The sequence below is a fragment of the Pygocentrus nattereri genome, chromosome 25, assembly GCF_015220715.1.
Source record: "Pygocentrus nattereri isolate fPygNat1 chromosome 25, fPygNat1.pri, whole genome shotgun sequence".
Taxonomy (NCBI): domain Eukaryota; kingdom Metazoa; phylum Chordata; class Actinopteri; order Characiformes; family Serrasalmidae; genus Pygocentrus; species Pygocentrus nattereri.
The window spans coordinates 9,677,073-9,701,520 of NC_051235.1; the positions used below are offsets into that span (position 1 = coordinate 9,677,073).

Genomic DNA, 24,448 nt, shown 5'->3' on the forward strand with positions numbered 1-24,448 from the left:
ACCCAGCCTTCTTAGAGTCCTTGGGAAGGGTGCTTGAAATTGCTCCTCCTGGAGACTCTATTGTCCTACTGGGGGACTTTAACGCTCACGTGGGCAATGACAGTGAGACCTGGAGGGGTGTGATTGGGAGGAATGGCCTCTCTGATCTGAACCCAAGTGGTGTTCAGTTTTTGGACTTCTGTGCAAAACACAGTTTGTCACCATGTTTGAACACAAGGATGTCCATAAGTGCACATTGACAGTTCAATGATTGATTGGTAGTCGTGTCATCAGACTTGCGGCCATGTGTTTTGGACACTTGGGTAAAAAGAGGAGCTGAGCTGTCAACTGATTACCACCTGGTGGTGAGTTGGATCAGGTGGTGGGGGAAGCTGCCGGTCAGGGATAGGCTCTTGCCTCAAGTGGAGGAGTTCAAGTATCTCGGGGTCTTGTTCACGAGTGATGGTACAAGGGAGCGGGAGATTGACAGGCGGATTGGTGCTGGGTCAGTGATGCGGGCTCTTTACAGGTCTGTTGTGGTAAAGAAAGAGCTGAGCCATAAGGCAAGGCTCTCGATCTACGTTCCCACCCTTACTTATGGTCATGAGCTTTGGGAAATGACCGAAAGAATAAGATCGCGAATACAAGCGGCCGAAATGAGTTTCCTCCGCAGGGCGTCTGGACTCTCCCTTCGAGATAGGGTGAGAAGTTCGGTCATCCGGGAGGGACTCGGAGTAGAGCCGCTGTTTTTTCACATCGAGTGGAGCCTGCTGAGGTGGTTCGGGCATCTGGTTAGGATGCCTGCTGGACGCCTCCCTCGGAAGGTGTTACAGGCAAGTCCACCTGGGAGGAGATCCTGGGGAAGACCCAGGACACGCTGGCGTGACTATATCGGAGTCCTCGGAATCCCCCTTGGAGAGCTAGTGGAAGTGGCTGGGGAAAGGGAGGTCTGGGCCTCATTGCTTAGGATGCTGCCCCCGCGACCCGAACCCCGGAGAAGCGTAAGATAATGGATGGATGGATGGATGCTTTCTGTTTTTATCAGCACTTATTAATTTCTTAACCCATGTGAAGTTCCATGCTTTCAAAGAAGCAAGCTTTTGAATAAACAATAATAACCTTTTCAACATATGCAGTAGCTCATAGAGATAATGCCATGCCCCCTTCAGATGTGATAACCAGGAGTGATGTGGATTTGAATACACACATACACACTTTCTAAACTGCTTACACTTCTGGGTCACGGGGGATTTGAATACAGTCATATGCAACAGTTTGAACACTTCCAGTCAACTTACATACTTTGTTGCTTTTGTAAGTTAAAAAAGGCAAAGCTAACAGACTTTAAAATGGTATTTAAAGTAAATAAACAGTAGTTGTGCATTTATTTTGTACTTAAGTTCACTTCAAAATTCAACAAGACATGTAATATGACCAGGGCACCCACACTTTCGCACATATGAGTGTTACAGTCGATAAAGCACCTTCTGTGAATGCCTGCCTCCCTCTGGTGGAAAGGAGACGAAAAACAGTAGTAGCAAGTGCTCTTTGTAGAAAACTCACCGAGAAAACTGGAACACTGGTTACTTTACTATGGTCTCACACCTGAAACAACATTTACAAGTCTGGACATTCTTTGCCTTTCCTAGCAAACAGTGATGAAATGTAATATTGTTTTAATTATATGTGGTATTGGTAGGCACTTAATCTTGAGTTGATACTCAACCTTATTAAATTTCTGAATATTATTACAACTGAAATTAAATATTCTTGCTCCAGTATTCTCCAGTGGCACCCATTTGAGACCATGGTGTGCTCCTACCCATCTGTATCTCTAACTATCCACCAGTCATCCGAGGGCTTTTCCAAAGAGATGTATATGTTCCCCTTCACCAGACTCAGCTCTTCAGGTCTCTCAGCAGAGTAATCCAGAGCCATGACCTCTGAGGGAATGCTGCCTTCATTCTCTGTGATAGGGAGCAAAAGGATGCTCTCCCTTTGCTGGAAAAGATCTGTATTTTTTCTGTTCTTTCGGGTTTACTGGTAATTTATTCTTGTGAATGTTATACCCCGAGCTCAGGACTAGTGTAACCAGATTATTTAACCTGTAAACAGGGTGAAAGAGATGAGGCACAAAGAGCCATGGCTTGAGTTTGCAAATGCTTCTCAAATCTCTTTTAACTAAACCATCCTCTTAACACAGTCTCTGTCTTATTATTTTGTTCACTTCCTAGCTGATTGTATAAAATTAAAGATGGATATAGTATAATATAATATAATATAATATAATATAATATAATATAATATAATATAATATAATGCGTAAACACATATTAATATATAATCCCATCAACCAAACAAAACCAAACGTTTTCTTCGGTATACATTTTTGGCTCATATGCATCCCATTATATGTGCCTCATAGTAATGGAGAATGTGTGCTACAGTCCCATATATGACTGGTTTGATCAGAACACCATGCTTAGGTCTTTTCAGTATAGGGGAGGAATATCCACTTGCAACACAAAATTGGATGTGATAATTAATTAACAGAACCTTGTGGCTGATCAGTTTCTGTTTAGCCACCATATGTAATGTAACCCTTACATATACATGAAAATTTGTGTTCTCTTCGTATTCTTTATCACATTCTCACCTGTAAACATGGTGAAGGAGTTGAGACACAAAGAGCTGTGGCTTGAGTTTGCAGATGTTTCTCTAATTCCAATAATTCGAGAGGCAGAGCCAAAGGCTGCAGAAACAAACCAAAGCCCAAAGCCTACTGACTACTACTGTGTAGCAGCAGCTAGAAGACTTCAGGTGTTTCAGCAGAAGTTTATAATGTGCCATAGATAATAAAATGAAATACAATAAAATAACAAAACATATCACGAATGTGATAACTCTTTAAGCATCATGAAGTATGAAAGTTCCTTACAGGTGCCAAAATAGGGTCACAATGGTCTACTCCAGGTCCAAGAATGTTTTTGTTTTGTATGTATGTAAGAATGTATTTGGCATCTCTCTGTGCTGTGGCTAATGCCATTTACAATCTATTCGGGAGTGCAAATGTAAACATGGTAAAATTACACATTCTGCTGGGTTAAGTACATTTTGTGTCCTTTTAATTTTACACACAAGGGTCAACGATAGAAGTGTTCATATGGGAGGCTAAACTGGCCAAAAAAAGAAATTAAAATGTAAATGCAAACCTCTTTTTGCGATTTCTTTTTCCAAACATCTGTCCAAATATTGTGCCACAATTGAACATGAAATGAAATACCTACATTTGAAACTTCATTTTTCATATAAGAACAAGCCAAAAATAAATTTAAAAGATTGTCTGTGTAAACAGCTATTTGTCATTTGATTTTAGTGGTTAGTCTGGAATTTCATGGCCAAATCTAAAATGAAAAAGCTAATAGAGAAAAGAAAATCCTAGCTTTACTTTTGCTTTGGCTTCATGAAATGCAGAATACATGTCAAAACTAAAATCAAAATCAAAAATTTTTCATAGCAATAGGCTGCATATGTGACAAAATGAAAATGAAAATGCAAAATGGATAAATCAACAGCAAAGTGAAAGTATGTGATTAACTTTTCAGCGTTGACGTGCTTTAAGTTCCAGAATGAAGAAACAAATGCAAATGAACATTGGCGCACATAGAAATATCAGAAAAGATTTACTTTTTATTTGCCACTTTGCTTTTTCATTTTCAAACAGGCCAACATGCAAATATATGTTAAATAATATATGTTAAATATCGGGGAGGGGGGCATTTTAGGACATCCTCAGACCTCAGAACACCATCAATGCTCAAGCTAAATGACTTTGAATCTCAACAAAAACCATCGCCATGTATCAGATCTGGTGAAACTAAACATCAGACCAAACAATGTGAGACCAAACGGGCTCAGAAAAAGGTGGCACACCAAATGGCCTCAGAAAAAACTGTGAAAATGTAATATTGGCATTTATATTGAGAATACACAATAGTTTTCCAAATTATATTAACCAGTATACTCTTGACCAGGCTTGTGTTTGCTCTGATACCTTTTTTCTGAGGCTGTTTGGTCTGACAGCGTTTGGTCTGATGTTTTAATAGTTTAGTTTTAAATTTATTTTTATTTTACCTTTTTTTAAAATTTATTTTAGCTATTTAGTTATTTTATTTTTATTTAAATGTAGGCATTTCATTTCATGTTCAGTTTGTGTCTCACGTGAACATTTGGCTTGACCTTGCCCCCATGGCTTTCGGTGGTACTGCTCCTTTCCTCTTTATCCACCCTCACCCTTTTTTTAATAAAACACATGGGTGGAAAACATGTTTATTTTGAACAATGCAATGGTACGAAATTGAACACATTTATATTAGTCTGAGAAATGTCAGCACCACTGAACAGATACAGTATCCACATCAGTCTACACAACAGACCAGCTCAACTGAGCACATAGTCTGTTCATGCCAGCCTATACAACACATGAAGGCCAGAGTTTTACTGTGTGTGTGTTGCTTATGTATTTCTTGTACATGATGCATGTATGCTGTGTCCTTCGGTCTGTCTGTCTGTCTGTCTGTCTGTCTGTCTGTCTCTCTCTCTCTCTCTCTCTCTCTCTCTCTCTCTCTCTCTCTCTCTCTCTCTCTCACACACACATGCACGCACAATAGTTTGTCAAGATAAGAAAGACAAATGCATTGTGTAAGTAACAAATTACATTTACTCTTGTTATAGTAATTAAGTACAGCTTTCCCTGTAATGGTACTTTTTGGAGTGGAATTAAATCATAGTGCTTTTACTCTTACTTGAGTTAATTTTTTATGAAAAACTTTTACTTCGAAACTTTAATTTTCATAATGTTACAGAGTAAAAATTATGAGCATTTCAGCCCAGAAAACAGTAAGAATGAAGCACAGTTAAATAAGCTAAAAGATTCACCGATCCAAAAACAGCAGCTCTGCCAGGAAAAACACTACATAGATGATCCGTTTAGTGGAGAAGGACAGGGTCTTAACCAGCACACACAAAGAACAGACTACGTCCAAACAGTCGTCTGGATGCATTTCACATGAACTAAAGAAACCAGCGTTATTATCAGCGGCAACGTTAGGCAACGTTAGCTGAGCTAGCTGATCCAAGCTAAACAGGGCTGTTTGTGGATTCCTTTTTTCTTTTCTAATGCTTCTGTTCATTGAACTTGAAATCTGCTGTGTATATTTTATTACAAGTGTCTGTCAGCAACTTTAGGTAACAGGTGTCACCCACAGCCTACAGTTTACCTGTTTATACAGTCTAGCTTAGCTGCTGTTGTGGAGATAAACAGTCGTGAACAGCTGAGATAGAAATCTAAAACAGGCTCTTCTTAAACTACAGTGACAGACAGTGATAATGTCACACTATTGTTGACTGTCCTGATCTGATCCCTCCCCACCTCGACACCCTCTCTCTCTCTCTCTCTCTCTCTCTCTCTCTCTCTCTCACCTCCTCTCTCCCACTCTCTTTGTCTTTTGCTCTCTCTCTCCCTCTTTTTCTTCTCTCTCTCTCACTCTCTCTCTGCTGTGTAGCTGTTTAACTGTGAAGTGCAGTGATAATGTCTGATTCTGTATGATTAGCATGATTACCAGTGAAATATGGTAAAAATCTAAGCCTAAAAGCGTAAAATGCTTTTATATCAGTGAATATATATATATATATATATATATATATATATATATATATATATACACACAGTTTAAAGGCTGTGAATGTGTTTACTGTCTGTAGAAGGTAAGCTAGCGTCCAGGGAGCTGATGAGCAGCAGGACTCTCACTAAATTTACACCATTAATTCAGTTTTTTTTATCTTGAATAAAGTAAATTAAACAGTAACATCCTCTACCCAGTCTTTCAGGGACTCTAAAATACTTTTTTGAAAAAACAGATAAACTACACCTAACCATGGTATGCATGCAGTGCAATGCCTTACACAGTTCACAGAAAGATGACTAGCAGAGGGAACTGTGATCAGTCTCAGCTCTCAGAACTTTAGTTTTAGTGTTTTTCTGGAAAGATTATTTCCAGTAGCTGAGTCAGCTCAGAAATATGTTCAGTTTGTGACAGTGGGAATATGAAAAAGTAACTAAGTAACTCAATACTTAAGCAGGTTTTTAATGAACTGCTCATTTACTCTTACTTGAATACTTTTATATAAAAGTTTTCAAGTAAAATTCGAACAAGCAGCTGGCAAAAAAGTCTGACTTCAGCTTCTTGGAGAGCTGAAAGGCATGACATGAGGTTTCTCTATGTCCGTTTAACAGCTGAATAACCATAACTTATTTTTGCTGTTTCACAGAAGCAACAGGTCAGTATTTTGTCTCATTTGCTAATGTTTGTGATAGCTAGTCACAGCTGCTGCACCATTAAGGTGGAATGGAAACAAGAAGCTTAATAAGGGTAGTATTTTTGATAAGGAGTTTTAGCCTATCAAAATATCCACTTCATCAATATACATGGTAGCCCATGTGTGAGAGCATGAGAGTCAAAGATTATTCCGTTAACAGGCATTAACGATTTTTTTCCATGCCATGGCGTAGTAATACACAATTCAGTTGCTGTGAGGTAGTCATAGAACTGCTTATATCCTGAAGTTTACAATGGCTTTGAATGCAACTCAGCCAATCAGATTTTAGGACTGGAACTATCCAATTATGATAATATAATATCAATAATTATAATAATAGTAAATTAAATAGGACAATATACCAGTTCCACCTATACCCTCACCTATGGTCATGAGCTTTGGGTAATGACCGAAAGAACGAGATCGCGAATACAAGCGGCCGAAATGAGTTTCCTCCGCAGGGTGTCTGGACCCTTAGAGATAGGGTGAGAAGTTCGGTCATCCGGGAGGGACTCGGAGTAGAGCCGCTGCTTCTCCACGTCGAGAGGAGCCAGCTGAGGTGGTTTGGGCATCTGGTTAGGATGCCTCCTGGACGCCTCCCTTGGGAGGTGTCACAGGCAAGTCCACTCGGGAGGAGACCCCGGGGAAGACCCAGGACATGCTGGCGTGACTATATCGCCCAGCTGGCCTGGGAGCGCCTCGGAATCCCCCCCAGGGAGCTAGTGGAAGTGAAGAGGAGAACCTTGAACTCAACCCCACCAAACACCTTTGTGATGAACAGGTAATGGGCACAGGTTCCCCCATATACACTCCAGAAACTTGTAGAAAGCCTTCCTAGAAGTGTGGAAGCTTTTAGTGGGGGCAACTCCATATTCATGCCTGGGCTTTGGAACATGTCCTAAAAGGTCATATAGCTGTGATGGTCAGGTGTCCACATACTTTTGACCATATAGTGTATTAGCACTGAAAATCGTTTGGGGTGACATAGACTTAAATTGTACCAACCCCAAAGCACCAATAAAAAATTAAAGAAGTAAACTTCAGACACTGAAAGACTACATTTGACATAAATTTAGTGAACTATTCCTTTGTTTACTGTAACATTGTGATATATACATATAATGATCTAAGTTATAGTGTTTTGTTTACTGACAGTCTTGGACACATGCTTTGGAGGAGGTTTTGGGGGAAATCAAGATTGATGTGCAACCTCTGCTGAGCTACTTCAGTACTCTGTACACCTGGCTCAAGGATGAAAATCAGGATAGAATGTGGCTGTTGACCCATGTAGGTTTCAAAACCCACCCAGGCGAACACCTTGGGATAAATTGGAATTAGTGTTTTGTCAAAACTCTAAGTGGACCACTTTTGCGTCCTTAAATTATCCTGTAGGTTGCCTTCTGTCATAGATCAACCTAACATCCCTTTAAACCTTGGTTATGCCAGAGGACACGACTATTCATCCCTTCATCATCTATATCCTGTAAATGCCCTGCAATCTTCCTACCTATGTCTCTTAAAGCAACTCAACAAAAATCTCATTTAGACTGTTTTCCCCTTGTACCAAACTTAATTTTGCAGTAGAGCTATGAGGAAGAAACAAACATTGGACACCAAACATGTCATCAGGTGACACATAAATTATAATTCCCACCTGTTTGAGGTCCCCACACTGATCAAGGACTTAATTAGGAAAACTATACTAATCCTGTAGGGTCTCCCTTTGCTCCCAAAGCAGCCTCAGTTCTGGGAATGGAATCCACAAGATGTTGGAAACATTCTTTTGTAATTCTGGTCCATGTTAAACCTTGCATGCATCATGTAAGTCCTTTAGATGTTTCAGATCCACTTTCATGCTGTGAATTTACCACGTCCCAAAGGCGATTGATGGGGTTCAAATCTGGTGACTGAATTGAACTCATTGTCATGTTCATGAAACCAGTCTGAGACTACTTTTGCTTTGGTGCCTATCATTTGCTTTGGTATCAAGTAGCCATTAGAAGATGGGTACATTGTGGCCATGTGGCGCATGGTCAGCATCAGTATTCAAATAGGCATTCAAGCAATGATTGATTGGTATTAACAGGCCCAAAGAGTGCCAAGAAAACATTCCCCACTCCACTCCACCAGCGGGGGCCGTTGAGACAAGGCAGGTTGGGTTCTTGAATTCTTGTTGTTGGTGCCAAATTCTGGCCCTATCTTCCAGGTGCCTCAGCAGAAATTGAGAATCATCAGACTAGGATAAATATTTACAGTCTTCAAATGTCCAGTTGTGGTGAGCCTGTGCCCACTGCAGCCTTCTGAGATGCTTTTCTGCTCACCACACTTGTACAGAGATGTATCTGAGTTATTGTAGCCTTTCTGTCAGCTCAAATCAGTCTGGCCATTCTATATTGACCTCTCTCAGCAACAAGGCATTTCATTCTGCATATCTGAAACTAACTGGATTCTTTTTATTACATCAATCCAAGTAATATCTAGAGACTATTGTGTGTAAAAATCCCAGGATATCAGCAGTTATAGAAATCAAACCAACCTGTCTGGCACCAATAATCATGCCACGGTCAAAATCACTATGATCACATTTTTGCCCCATTCTGATGGTTAATGTGATCATCACCTGAAGCTGCTGGCGCTTATCTGCATGATTTTATGTACTGCACAGCTGCCACATGATGGACTCATTAGATAATTGCATGAATGAGCAGGTGTACAGGTGTTCTTAATAAAATGCTCAGTGAGTGTACATTTTTTCTTTAAGAATGTTGATTGAATCTATTTCATTTCATTTTCATTTACAAAATTAGAAGCATTAGAAATTAGAAGTTTTATTGTGTTTAAAAGGTATTTTTTTTATTTCAGTATTTGCACATATTTTTTTCTATGAAAGAAGCTGTAGTGGTGCTGTCTGTTTTATTTTGGCATGGCCAATGTTTGTGGACAAACTTTCTTATGACAGAAAGTCAGCCATCCTATTTCTATCTCTCCCTCTCACTCTTCCTATCTCTCTAGCAGCTCAACACAGTCATAACATCACACACATAGAACCACGAGTGTTCTACTTAATCTAATAAAGATAAGGGGAGATATTTTATTTGATACTAATTTAAAAAAAAACTGTAGATTTCCATTTTGCTGTAGGAATAACCTCCAAGGGACCTGCAGAAAGAAGCTACATGACTTGTGCTTTGGTAACTTTTTGAAGTCATTATACCTAATCATAATGGTAACCTGATTGAATATAGTCAATTGTTTATGTACAGACTCCAACCATTCCATTAAAGTAGTCTAAAACTGCCATGGGGGAAAATGTTTGTTTTTGTAAACACATAGTAAATATTCACCTCCTATATTGCTAGAATCATTGCAAATTTTTTTTTCTTGAATGAAAATGAGACGTACCTCTTCAAAGACTCCATGGCCTATTTATCTGTGCATTGTTGATGGATGCAGATAGCAGCAAATTGTTGCAAAAATAATTGTTTCAATTAAATGCATTGTCCTAGCAAGGGCTGTCCTGTAGGTGTGAACACAAAATAATGCTGATCTAGCTGATCATAGCTGATATATTTTGAAATATGCATTATCCCCTAATTCAGTGGAAAAATTCATGAGATGTTGCAATTGTAAACTTTGTACAAGTAGTCACTGAGTCAGTGGTTCACTTGTTGGTTCCCCTTTATGTAGCATGATATGTCATCCATACAGGATCTTGTCTTAATTTATTTATTTTTATTGATTTTTTGCCCTGCGATGTACTGGTGACCTGTCCAGTGTGTTTCCTGCCTTCTGCCCGATGACCGCTGGGATAGGCTCCAGCACCCCCCCTCGTGACCCTGAGGGAGAAGCGTTTTGCACTTTGTAGACCACCACTTAAAGACTAGTGCTACATTGACCCGCATCAAGCTCTGGTATAAACAGTCTCACTCATATCAGCAAATCCATAAATGTGTGGATCAATTTTAATGTACATAAAAGTGAAATAAACCCTGAAAACACAGTAAGAGACAGAAGGCTGAAGTTGGCGTATAACATAAGATGAACTATTCACCAGCTTGTTTAGGCTGCGCTATTTAAGGTGGAATGTGAAAACTGGAACCAGACACTGGTGAATAAGAAGCCAATTTTTGTGTATGAAGGGGCTAATCTATTGCGAATATCTACATAGATTAAGGAATGTTACCTGTAACTTACCTACAATGCTCACTCAGAATTAACAATTGTTATTAATAAGCAAATATCGTTTTATTGCCCAGCCCTTCTACTACATCAATTTAAGTTTCTACATCAATAGCCCTGTATAGGCTATTAATGTCACGATTGGCCCCTCCCATTCCTCTATGTGCTTGTGTTAACCTTTTGGTCTTGTCCATGTGCGTCCTTGTTTTGACTCTTCCCTGTCCTGCCCCCTTGTTTCCAGACTCCCCTCTTGATGGTTTTCAGCTGTGTCTTGTTAACCTTCGCTGTTTCTGCATTTAAGCCCTGTTTTCCCCTGTTAGTTTGCTGGTCTTTGTATTATATTGTTCGGCCTTCTTTCTTCTGACTTCCATGGTGTGTTTAGTCTGTGTTTCTTTTTGTCATGTCTGTTCCCCAATCTGTCCATGTTGGCTCTATGAGCCAGGACCGTTTTGACCTTGAATCTGGATTTGCCCCTAATAAATCTCACTTCTTTTCACACATGCATCCGCCTCATCATCGCTCCCCCATGTTACAATTAAGTGAAACAAGCTTAATATAAAATCAGGGGGAAAACAATTGCACCAGCAGGTTCTCTGTGCTTCACCAACCACATGGTTGTGGGGTGCTGGAGCCTATCCCAGCGGTCATTGGGCGGAAGGCAGGATACACCCTGGACAGGTTGCCAGTCCATCGCAGGGCAGACAGACAGACACAGACAGTCTTGTAACTTGATAACTATGCTTTGTAGGTACCTTTATAAACTCTAATAATGTCTAATGTGGATCTAATAATGTATAACAAATAAACACGTTGAAACACAAATAGCAGTATTCTTATATTATAAAAATATTATAAGAAATGCTCACACACACACACACATTTTTTTTAAACTGCTCATCCTTCTGGGTCACAAGTACAGTGATGTATATTTTAAGTTATACTTTATTATAAATATATTAGTAAGATTCTGTAAACTTATTTTTTAGAATGTAAACAATTAAAGGCAAAATAATTACCAAGCATTTACATAACATAGCACACATAAACACAGACACATTTCTGGAGTATAACATTTTTATTTAAAAATTGTTTAAGAAGTACAGGAAAAGATCCAAAAATGAGAAGAACAAACATAGCACTACTAACGTCACAATTTAGTTCAATACAATTCAGGTTTTACAGTGTTATCACGAAGCAACTTTTGATAAACATACAATTTGCATATTTGTTTTTATATGTCATCCATTGGAGACTAAACCAGCTTCTGTGAGTTGCAACAATGAAACCACCTGTTGTATAATCTACTGTTTTGATCTACAGGCAAGACAAGAAACTTGAGGAGCCCCTAAAGAACTGATCAGAAACGGACTACAGCCCCTCCCACAGTGAACAGTGCTACCAAGAAATGATTACAACAATTGAAAGAAAATCTACAGCTATTGTAACATTCATAAACAGATGAAGACATTTTTGTGTGAAAACCTTACAAAGCTCTAAGCTGCAGTTTCATGTATAAAAAATGAAGACAATGTAAATTTGTAATATTGTGTAGAAAGCTTATATGTAAATATACTATTTATCAGCATTACAGATATTGAAATAAAACATTTTTAAACATTTTAGTAGTAACAAAACAAATGAACATTTCTGCACAAAAGTAAAGTGAATTTTAATCCAGAATGAACTTGTTTTACAGCTTATAGCAAAGAAGAGCTCAGATAAAGGCTCTATGGCTACGTTCACTTTACAAGGCTCAAGCGGCACAAATCCGATTTTTTGCGCTAATGTAACTCAAATCTGATGTTTTCTGGGCTGTGTGGACATACGAATCTGATCTTTTCATATCCAACCTGAGTCACTTTCATATGTGGTCGTAGATTGGATACGTATCCGATTTATGGCCATGCGACCTTAATGTGAACATTCGGATTGGAATTCATGTGCTTTTTCTCACTGCCATTATTCAGCGTTACCATGGCAGCAGCGCCAAACAGTTAAAGTCAAAGTTAAAGTTAAAGGGTAGAAAAGCAGCACATCTCACCTTGTTTTCCTTTGTCTCGCTCTTTTAATAATAATGTTCTGAGTTAATTATTAAGAGATTAAGTGATACAACCGGGGAAATTCCACCTCCGCATTTAACCCATCCGTGAAGTGAAACACCCACATACACACTAGTGAACACACACACTAGGGGGCAGTGAGCACACTTGCCCGGAGCGGTGGGCAGCCCTATCCATGGCACCCGGGGAGCAGTTGGGGATTAGGTGTCTTGCTCAAGGACACCTCAGTCATGGACTGTCGGCCCTGGGGATCAAACCGGCGACCTTCCGGTCACAAGGCCAGATCCCTAACCTCCAGCCCACAACTGCCTTTGATGATGTTTAAGTTTAAGTTTAAGTGATACTGTTTTGATCCCACAACCGGGGAAATTCCATCTCCGCATTTAACCCATCCATGCAAGTGAAACACCACACACACACTAGGGGGCAGTGAGCACACTTGCCCGGAGTGGTGGGCAGCCCTATCCACGGCGCCCGGGGAGCAATTGGGGGTTAGGTGTCTTGCTCAAGGACACCTCAGTCATGGACTGTCGGCGCTGGGGATTGAACCGGCAACCTTCCGGTCACAGGGCCAGTTCCCTAACCTCCAGCCCACGACTGCCCCAAGGATGTTCTGAAGGCTTGTTCTGACCGTTAGTCTGTTTGCTGTTCTGAAGGCTTGTTCTGACCGTTGCTGATGATACATGTCACATGTGTTTCATTCACATGACTGTATTCAGTAGGATGTGCGCATGTGGGTCATTTCAGGACACCAGTTCGTTCACATTAATGGCAAATTTGAATCACTTACATAAACGAGTGTGAACCATCCAGTCAGAGAGATCAGATTTGAGCAAAAATCAGATTTGAGATTTAGAATGAGGCTTGTAACGTGATCATGGCTTATAAGACAAAAGAAGTGTTCATATAAAAAATAAAAAAAAAATCAATAAATCATGGTATGATACATATCTACTTGTTACTGCAATGGCAGTTAAAGTTTGTTCCTTAGCTCTTAACTAGCTCTGAGTAAAAGTTGCCTTTTGATCTCTGATACAAATATTGCTTAATTTATCAGAAGACTTGACCTTAAAGCTACACGACACAAGTTTTGGGTTTGGAGACCTCTGTGGTGGAAATGTATAATTGCATACAATGTGCGGAAGAACATTTTCTAACATCAGTTGTGGTTCCAGTCCTCTCTGAAAAGATGATCCGAATTAGAACTTGGTGAAGGTTGTGTCTTCTAAGGATGTGAATGATCTACTACTGTCACCATGTCTTCATTAGAATAATGATGATTTTGCATTTGAGACATAAACATCAAGCTGGACTGTCTTTTTGACCCTGTGCATGGGACCTTAATATGTAAAGACATATGACATTGTCCAAAAGCCTCCTGCAACATCCAACACCTCCGAATTTTAAATGATTATTTCAGGCTTTAACACATTTTAGCATGTTTAGTCCTTATTCTGTAAAGCAACCTAATTAAATTTTAACAAAAAATGTAAAAGAATATTTAGACCAAAATTGGTAGTGTATTTATTAATGAATGATAGCCAGTAAGAATCATTAATATTGACAAGGTTAACATTACTTTGTGAAGAATATCAAATATTATAAAAAAGTCAGTGTCAAAGGGCAACTTTAACCTTTTTTCTGTTGCTAATTTATACTAACACCTATAATATTATCAGTCACCTCTGAACCCCATGTGGATTGAAATGGTGAATTACTGCTGCATCTCTTGGAAAAAAAGGACCTCACTGTGATGTGCACTTGTATGAAATCACGAAATAGAAGCTTCCACTGATTTGTTCTGGTCTATTTTCCATAGCCACATGATTATTAGTCTCTATAAACCAACCTCTGTGTGCAGCTGACTCAAATAGTTTTGTGTCGTCCTTCAAAGTCTTCATGTAGAAGACAAAAGACAACATTTCCTTGTCATCCTTACAGACTTTCTTCAGTTTTTCTTCATCACAGCACTGAAATATCCAATATAAAAAGTTTAGTTACACCACAAATTAAGAAAGAGACTAACAGCTCTCCCATACTGAGGGCTTTAAAGATTGAATTACATCATGTATGCAAGGAATTAAAATGGAATTAAACTGTGAGAACAAATAAATGACGAAGAGACGATGAAGAGTGCCATGGATATTCTCATTCTTAAGTTATTAAATCCCACTTCCTGTGATATTTTTATTTCTCTACCAGTAGCACTCACTTGTGTTTGTACTTTTTTTGGATTACACAATGTTGTAATAATTGGGTCAATATAGGTCAATGTAAATGTTCCTGCTCTGCTGTGCACAGTGATGTAGCCAAATACTAAAACTGTAATTATGCTTTATATGGCTAGGGACAAATACTGTCAATGTAAAAAAAAGGTCAATTTTGATTTCAGGTTGATTTCAAGCTCAGTCCTGACTAATATGTAGTATAAAAATCACACCACTGGTCAGTCTTGATTAGATTGACAAGGTTGCCTAAATGCTTGAATTTAATGTTAATGTCATGTTACAACTTACCTCACTTTTCAAAACCACTTTCTGACTCTCACATGTGCATTTCAGGAATTCATTGATCTCATTTAATTCCAATACAACAGGTTTACCTATAAAAGTCTGTTTTAACTCAGTGTAGTAGTAGACATTGATGGGTGCTGAAAGACAAACAATATGCATACGTGTCATGCAATGTGCTTTATGTCATTTATCTTGAAAAACAAAAACAGAAAGAAAGAAGGTGATGTATCAGCTTCTATAGAAAATGCAGAATGTGATAAAAAAGTGCATTATTCTGTGTTTAATCTTTAGCCCTACTAATTAATGTCCTTGTGAGTTTTCAGCGAAGCCTAGATTTTGTACAGTTTAGGTAGAGCAACTCAGCTAACTACTTTCAAAGCAACAAATATCACTTGTAAAATGATATAATATGAATATCTGCTGACCTGTCAGAAAGGAAGTATTAGACAGGTGATATCGTACAAGGCTGATCATTTCCTCTTGTTTTGCGTGGTCATATTTCATGTATTCCCTGCCAACTGAAGAAACAAAAGTTGGATAGTCTTTACCACAATATCACCAATTATTAATATGTATCACCAATTATTAACATGTATTAATACATTGTATGCATAGCTCACAAATGTAACTGTGATACATTTAAATTAAAGCACCATGTACTGTTTCAATGTTTAGGAGATTTATATATAAATTTGTCTCCCTACTTTTCATACAATAAAGTTATTCCAAAGTTCCAAAGTTATTCCATTGCCAACTGATACACATATGTTAAACTGTTGCCAGAATTAATATGAACCTAAAACACTTATTTGTACAACATTTACAGAGTTAACCATTATAGACAATACAAACATGAAGAAACCTGTTCGAAAAGACAGAATGGGGACATGATAAAGACATATTAGATGCTTTATGGACACATTTCTGAATCCCATTGCTTTGATACAGCCTAGTTAAAGCTATTTTAAAAGAATCTTTAATCCACTGACGACACCAACCATAACATTAAGCTTTTCTTAGAAGCCTAGCTTTGCAAATAAGTATAAAAACACCTTGCTCTGTCAAATTTAAAATAGAAAAGCTGCACATGAGACTGACTGAGGTAAAGAAGAATAGCAGTGGTTGCATAATTTTCAGAAATGAAAAGAAAGTCAGATATCTATATCTTCATAGAGAAGTGTCTAATGAAAATATCTTCATTTAAAATTTCAACAAGTGTTGTATTTTAAGCAATGTATTGTTTTCTCACATACTTTGTGCAGCTGTTTTGCAGACTTAACAGCTGGCAAAAAACAGACCTCTAAAAAAACACAACAGCTCTTTTGGACCCACACAATGCTCTAAGAATGTCACTGCATACTGTATCATTAATATTTCCCTCCACAAGAACTAAACTCTTCGAACCATGAAAAATGGCCCCAGACCGTTATAACTCCTCCACCAAACTAGCTAACGCTATGCATTTGTGTGCTGTGCATTTACTAAACTTTGATTGATCAGTCAGACTGCCAGGTGATGCAGCATGATTGATCACTAGCAAGAACACATTTCCACTGCTCCAGAGTCCAGTTGTGGTGAGCCTCACACCATTCTAACCAATGCTTTACACTGGCATGCCAGTGAATCATGTTTAGGGCTAAAAATCTAATTGCAATTTTTCTGACCAGTATTATAATTGCAATATAAATTGTGATTATCTTTTATAAACTGAAGTCCAGGCCTGTTTTTAAACCACACTGGCAGTTAATTGTGGCTGTGTTGTCATGTATGCATCATGTGAGGGTGTAGTTGTCTTTGACTGGTCTAACTCATTAACAGACGGTTTATAAACTCAGTGTTATAAGGTTAAATTTCCCCACACACAGTTAATAAAACAAGCTAAAAAAATTACTAGAGGGCATTTAGAAAATTGCAATTTCATTAAAAAAAAACTGAATTAAACATACTGTTTAATATCCAATGCATTCTTTGAAAGTATGTTTGTTGAAGGTATTTAATTGGTTGATTTTTGGGCCTTAACTGTCCAACTGATAAACCTGTGACCATCAGCTTGCTGGTGACCATCTGGATAATTAGTTATTCACATTCAACATTTTGGCATCTGCATGATGAGGTCCATTATGGATATAGTGTCGCTGTGTGAAGTGACTGTGAGAGTACTTTCAAAGTTTCATCATAGCAGTCCTTTTTTGATTGGCTCACACATCAATAGCTAAAGTGTCATGTTAAATATGTCACAATATCTATTTCTGACAAGTTGGAACAGATTGTTAAAAGAACCAGTGATTCCACCTTTAAAAAATACTATGATTTTCATAAAATTATAAATGATAAGATTTTCACTGCACTAAGTCCAATTAAACATGACTAATTATGTTCTCATTATGATGAAACATTACGTTGTTCAGTGCTCTAGACATAGTAACAATAATGATCAGAAACGCTCAGAAACGCATTTTGTGGCATATGTTGTTATGATTGATCACAATAACAATAAATATTGTCATATTCCAAAGCTCTGGGAAAAGAAATTATTTTGGGCAATTTTGACAGATTTAAGATTTAAGCACATACTGACAAAATCTTTTAAGTGAAACCAATTAGTTAAAGAAATATTACTGTTATTTTCCCCTTCTGTCTAAAAAAAGTTTTCACAGACCACAATACAGGTGTTAAAGGAAAAGAAGCTGACTAGGTGACCCTGTTTTGTTAACTCTTACCTGATGTAACATTGCATGAATCAGCTACCACAACAACTTCACTGAGGTTGCACCCATGACAGCCGCAACTGTTGCAGGGGTTTTCAGGATCACAGCCTCTTCCACTCATAACTGCTACACTGGTTTCATTCATGGACACAAGAAGCAGTTCCTGGTCATTTTCAGTGTAGTCGCTCTCCCATTCACACATAGCTGGGTCCACTCCATTTTCTTCTCCCTCCAGACACTCCTCTCTAACCATAGCCATTCTGAAGCGCAAGGTGATCTCCTCCTTGCTGTAAGGTTTGATGCTATCACACTCCAAGCATTCTTTTATGCCTGTGTCGATGCTTGCTTGGTGTATAGTCTGTGAACAGAAGGAAAAAGCTTAATGTACGTTTAGATACCAATGACCACAATCTGTAGAGTCCCAAAAGCGGCTTCCCTTCAAAAGTCCTGTTGGGTTATGAAACAGGATTACTTGTGCCACACTTCCGTTCCTTTTGTACTTACGCAGTTGGGTCATTTATTTTACTTTTATGTCTTTCAGTAAAATTTTTTAACAGTTCACAGAACTGGACTGTGATTCTCTGTGGGCTTGTGTGTACATGTGCCTGTGGTTTGTGTATGGCATTACCAGTGGTGAAAAATATCAAAACTGCACATAAAAAATAAAGACAGAACAGATCCAATCACTCACAAACACTCACCAACAGCCACTGTTTGAAACATTCTATAAACTATGAGCTTAAAATGAGAATTTTTCGAACTCTTCACAGCCTCCAAACTGTGTAAAATCACTGAAACCTGTATGGAACATTTCCACCATTACAATTATTAGCAACATCAGTGCTTCATAAGGTTGGATTTTCAGTTCAGGTGTGTGCAAGCGTCTTAGACCACATATACAGACAGAATTAAGTACGGAGTTCCATGACGCCCATATCACATAGGAATGGATGCCTATTCCTGCCAGGTGTAGGACAAATACTGCACATTTTTGGAAGAAATATGTCAAGAACTGGAGTTGCTATCTCCATATGATGCCTTACTATGTTAAAACACATCAAAGTAATGACTGTAAAAATAAAATGCATGAAAAATAAAACAGTGAATGAATTCAGGATAGTTCCATTTAGTGCAGCTAAAGGGATGTTTGTATTTATATTTGTATGAATATTAAAATTTTTCTGTGTTCAATATATTATATGTAAGATCTTCATCTGAACAAATACAGCTTTAGAATTAAACACACAAAGGCTAACTTGATATTTTAGCCCTGCACAATTAGAACAGCACATTATGAAAAGTGCTGACACAAACTTATCACCACGTGTTAGACTCAGACAGATAGTCATCAAGCTGTACTCAAGTTCAAACCAAAATTTCAAGCCAGATTAAAGGTCTAACCTCACTTATCTGTCAGTTTGTGACCAAAACTACTCACCAGGCTGGGAGATCTTGAACATAGCATGTTGGCGAACTCCTCTGGGGGCAAATCCTTAGTTTTCACACCATTTATCATCAGGATTTTGTCTCCCTTCCTGCAGAATAAAAATGTAGAGAAACCATGAGTTATTACAACAGTTACATCATACATGAAATCCCATAGACAGTAAACTGGGTCCACAGAGTGTAAACTGTTGACACTGTACACTGTAAAGTTTGGGGACAAAGTTTTTCAAAATGTTAATCAATAAGCATGTTTTCTTTGTTCCAGTGATCCATTCTGAGATTCTGAGTCCCATCGCATGGACCATCAAATTTCTCATTTTTTAAAACATTTTTTAAAAATTTCTCATTTTTTTGAAAGTTGTGAAACACTAGGTCTTTCTCATTTGCAGTCCAGTCTCCTAGGTTAACAGGTTGACAGAAGATGCCATTTCTACGGTGCTCCACACTGTCCTACTGGACTTCCTGACTGACAGACCTGTTTATGGCTCTAACTCCATAATAAAGTTCACAAGCTGTGATAGGTCTGATCAGAGGTGACAATGAGACAGCCTACAGGGATGAGGTGCAGCATCTGGCAGCATGGTGTGATGACAACAACCTGGCGCTCAACACCCTACATCAAAGGAGCTGAGGTAGAGCTAACTTAGCTAGTGCAAACTGCCCAATACATCACGGGTACCCAGTTACCCTACATTGAGATCATTTACCGTTATCATTTATTAATATTTACACTTGCATATTTATATATACTCTACCACCCTTCGGAACTTTATATGTAAAAAATGCTGTATTTTGCACTTTTGGTTAGATGCTTAACTGCATTTTATTGACATTGACTTTGCCTGTACAATGCACAATGACAATAAAGTAAAATCTAATCTAATCTAAAACAATGTTTTAACCATTCACTTCTCTGTCCATACACTGTTCGTGCTTCAGTCCATACAGTTCATATATGGAAACTAAGGCATTTTGAATAAATTGTTTTTTGAGATGTCACCAAAGCCAGTACATTTGCATCTGCCTTTTCTGTCGACATCTGTTTAGTTTCACCCATCAACCTGAAATGCTTTTTGAATGAGACACAGCAAAGAGCAGGGCTAATTTACATATAAGTCCTAAAGACCCAGTAAAGAAAACAGCTTTCTTAATTCCAAGAAAGGTCAGAAAATGATCAGAAATATGAATTATTACTGTTTTTTTGGTAAGTAAAACCACACAAACCTCAAAAACACAAAGAAAAATGGGATGCAGACTCTTTAAATCTTCTGCCAGAGGAATTACAGCTCATGTACGTGCTCTCTGACCAGAGTGAAACATGTTAGAGTGCAGAATCAGCGCTTTCTGTTTGCTGCCTCTATCTCTGTATAAAAGATGGTCAAGACTTCCGTTTTTTTGCAGGAACTGTGATTTTTACTAGTGATCACACATTCAGAGCAGAATTCGGATTGCTAAAAGATTATTAGTGATTGTGTAATCAGAGTTACTATAAAGCATGACTAATTGATTTTTGTGGATTTTTATGGAGGCTTGACTGCTGAATGTATTGTGCCTAACTGCCATGTCACATGCTCTTAAAACTTTTAAGAGAAAGATGAATAATGTAGCATATAACTACAACTGCAGCTCATGTGAAAATCACTCTCTTTCAAACTGTGATTTCAATATGTATAAACAAGTAATAGTTCAGCATTAATACATACTGAACAAAAATAAATACACCAATAAGCAGCTAATGACTCTAAATGACTTTACATTGCAATTACTTAGTTAAATGGCCCGAGCCTGCCGGGTTGTCCAAGATTCTATTCCACATTCCAGAAACTTAAAAAATAACTCAACCACTTTACATTGCTTTCCAAGTAATTACTGTATAATATTTTAGGGTTAATTTAAAGGGATAAAATTTAAAAATTTGTGTTGAATTGAGCAGGGTTGTTTACAACCCAGTTATATATGCAAAGAACTGACTTTGTTACAAAGTCAACTGGCACTGAATGAGTGCCAATATCAAGATTGAGGTCTCAATAGTTTGTGTCATTTGAGCACATACAACATATATGTATCACTGATTGATGCAGCTACTCTGAATGGAAGTGCATAGCTGATGAAATGTGCAGTTGATCTTACCTGACAAATTTACGTCGTATATGGGCCAAAACATTTCTTACTTCATAGTGGTGTTTCCCATCAGCCATAGTGTGAAGCAGGGAAACCCCCCCACAAAGAGAACTGGCCTAGAAAGCAACACAAAAAAAATTTCCAGACCGCAGTGATGCAAGGCATCTTTTCCTTAAATATTTCACCAGTCTAAATCAAACAGTTATCAGACAAGATAACAGACAGACAGAAAGATTGAGTATTTATAATTATACACAACATATAATGATACATAATATTCATTATTATTTAAAAGTTTGGAATCACTGTTTTAAATAATATAAAACCAACTTTGTTGCAGATAAATGTAAAAAAAAGATGTACTATTTATATTGTTATTGGTTATGATTCCAAACTTTCAAACTGTTCTGTACATCTAATTAGAAAGGTTTCAGTAAATAGACTAAAATATACATAATATATGCATGAAGCTTTTCTGTACCTGTTCCATGTTGCTGTCTTGGCAGATGCTTATGACTCTGGCTGGAGCACAAGACCTCACTCACATATATACAGCAAGAAAGTGGGCGGGTCCACAATTAAACGGATTGTGAGGCTTTCTCGAGAAAAGAGGAAGCAGTGAACAGTCACAGGAGAGGAACAAGTAATGATGCCTCCAGCAACAGGAAAAAATGTCCTGTTTTTATAAAAGGAAGACACGCTCTGGGTGAAAGTATATACGAAAAACAGTGAATGGAGTGGGATATAAAAATGAGGATATAACACATCTGTAGTCTAATACATATGATTTCCTGATTCATCTTTTCACTCTTCCCTTTAATTACTACAAACCTCAACAGGCTCATGTTTTGCAGTACAGGTATGAGCTACACAGTTTCAGAGACAACGTGAAACGCTAGTGGGTTTTACGTAGTGGAGTAGAAAGTGTACAAAAAGAAACAGTACATAACCTAATTTTACCTGAATTCTAGTGAAAAGTTGGTTGAAGGTTGCCAAAAACAGCCCACACAGAAATAAATGTCACAAAAACCACAAGTTCATGTGAAACTGCTCACACTCTCAGGTGAAACTCTAAGCATGGGCTTTAGAAATGAACTGTATCTGCTTCTAGATCTTTCTTTTTTCTGATCCTTTGTGGATGTTGATTTTCAACAGTGAGACCATTTTGTACTTTCTCCTATTTTAATGTACTAAAGCACATCAACAGTCTATTCAGGCTTTACCGTGTATGGCATGGATATGAACAGTTTTTACTGAATTGTAATAATGACAGAGCAGAGACATCATGCAGGTTCCCCCATTAATATCACGAGAACAATCTGATCTATTCACTGGCGTAATGTTTCCAAGAACAGGCATGGGGTGGGGGGGTGGGGGGGGGGGGCACAACAGACAGTAGCCAGGTTTCCTTCTAAACATTTAACATATGGAACTCATGAGTCAAAACAGCAGAAATTGCTCAACATTCAAGAATTCTCTAAGAACTCACACCATATTTTTCAAAAGTGCTATAATGAATGTGACAGTGATTTTTATTCTCTTGTACAGAGTTGATAGAAACTCAGCCGTATTAAACATATTTTTGAAACAATTCAAGTTATTCCTTTGAGTTTAATTTGACCTGTGGGTGAAACACTGGTTCATGAAACCTACATTTTGCAAATGATATACAAATGCCTTGTGTAAAACTTTCTAACTTTCAAAATGTCAAAAAATGTTTGTGAGAGAAAAAAAAACAGTAGGAAAAACAAAAATCTGATACTGCTACCTTGTGCCAGCATGCTTTCATATATCTGATCTGTGGCAAACTGTAGTCTGTAGAGGCGATGGCCCTGCAACACACTCTCTGCTATACGGGCGTTATCGTAGTGCTCATAGGGCTGCTTGCCCAGACTGTACACCTCCCACATCAGCACGCCTGCATGAAAAACCTTCATCATTATCCTCCTCCTCGACGTCATAGTTAGAACCAACAACAAGAGCATTACTAATATTGAGTCACTTGCCATATGTATCACCCTGAAGATTACAATGATCAGTATCATTGTAATCACAAATAGCACAAGTAGTGTTTTTTTTAGCCTACAGTGACTTTAAATGAATCAGTACAGCTTATTCTTCTCTCATAATGAATCATCATGAATTCATTCACCAAATTCTCAGCTGAAAAAAGAATAAGGCACAGATTTAAACTCTTAAACTAGAAGGCTGATATGCCTCATGCCTTTGCCAAGAGAACTTACTTATAAAGAAAGTATGCCAGCAACCGATAGCAGGTGATTTTAAGCTGATCAAATTACTACATAGGCTTCAGAAAAGACGAATCAACAAAGAGAACCAATGAGTACAAGTTTTCATCTTCTCAATATTTATTTCACAAAATTCTGGTGGGGTACGCAGTAACAGGCTAAAATCAGACTCATCTATACATTTGGATTACACCAGCCAGTGTGACTGACCTGATACAATACACCAATAAACCGATTATGCCACACTGACATTTGGAAATCCTACCAAACAGATGGTAAGGAAAATCAGGCAGCATTTTTTTAGCCATAAAACTTTAACTGCTGTTAGTACACTGCTCAAAAAAATAAAGGGAACTTAAACAACACAATATAACTCCAAGTAAATCAAACTTCTGTGAAATCAAACTGTCCGTGTAGGAGGCAACACTGATTGACAATCAGTTTCACATGCTGTTGTGCAAATGGAATAGACAGCAGGTGGAAATTATTGGCAATTAGCAAGACACACTCAGTAAAAGAGTGGTTCTGCCGGTGGGGACCACAGACCACTTCTCAGTACCTTTCTGCTTTCTGGCTGATGTTTTGGTCACTTTTGAATGTTGGTGCTGCTTTCACACTCGTGGTAGCATGAGATGGACTCTACAACCCACACAAGTGGCTCAGGTAGTGCAGCTCATGAATTTGGTTCCAACTTTTTTTAAAACATGTTTTTTCTGCCAGTCCCCATAAAGAAATATACCTATAGTCCTTAATGACAGTTCCATCAATAAGAGATGCTGGGGCTCATTCACCAACTGTTCTTAAGAAGACATTTC

At 38.1% G+C, this 24,448-nt stretch overlaps 1 protein-coding gene across 1 annotated transcript; it reads right to left on the minus strand.

The window, feature by feature from the left end:
• Window positions 1-13,131: 13,131 nt before the first annotated feature.
• LOC108425745 lies at window positions 13,132-21,978 on the minus strand. Its single transcript, XM_037534712.1, has 7 exons — window positions 21,866-21,978; window positions 21,394-21,500; window positions 19,256-19,352; window positions 17,830-18,175; window positions 15,535-15,627; window positions 15,113-15,246; window positions 13,132-14,566 (listed from the first exon to the last, which is right to left on the minus strand). Exons 1-7 carry the CDS (start codon window positions 21,872-21,874, stop codon window positions 14,342-14,344), a joined length of 1,011 nt encoding a protein of 336 aa, XP_037390609.1. The 5' UTR covers window positions 21,875-21,978; the 3' UTR covers window positions 13,132-14,341.
• Between the last annotated feature and the right edge of the window lie 2,470 nt (window positions 21,979-24,448).

What these genes read in the sequence shown, in the direction of transcription:
- LOC108425745 (XM_037534712.1), bottom strand. An exon ending in TTCATGCAATGTTACATCAG is followed by an intron (nt 15,628 to 17,829) that starts GTAAGAGTTAAC and finishes TTGTTTCTTCAG; the next exon opens with TTGGCAGGGAATACATGAAA. An exon ending in AAGTGGTTTTGAAAAGTGAG is followed by an intron (nt 14,567 to 15,112) that starts GTAAGTTGTAAC and finishes TGGATATTTCAG; the next exon opens with TGCTGTGATGAAGAAAAACT.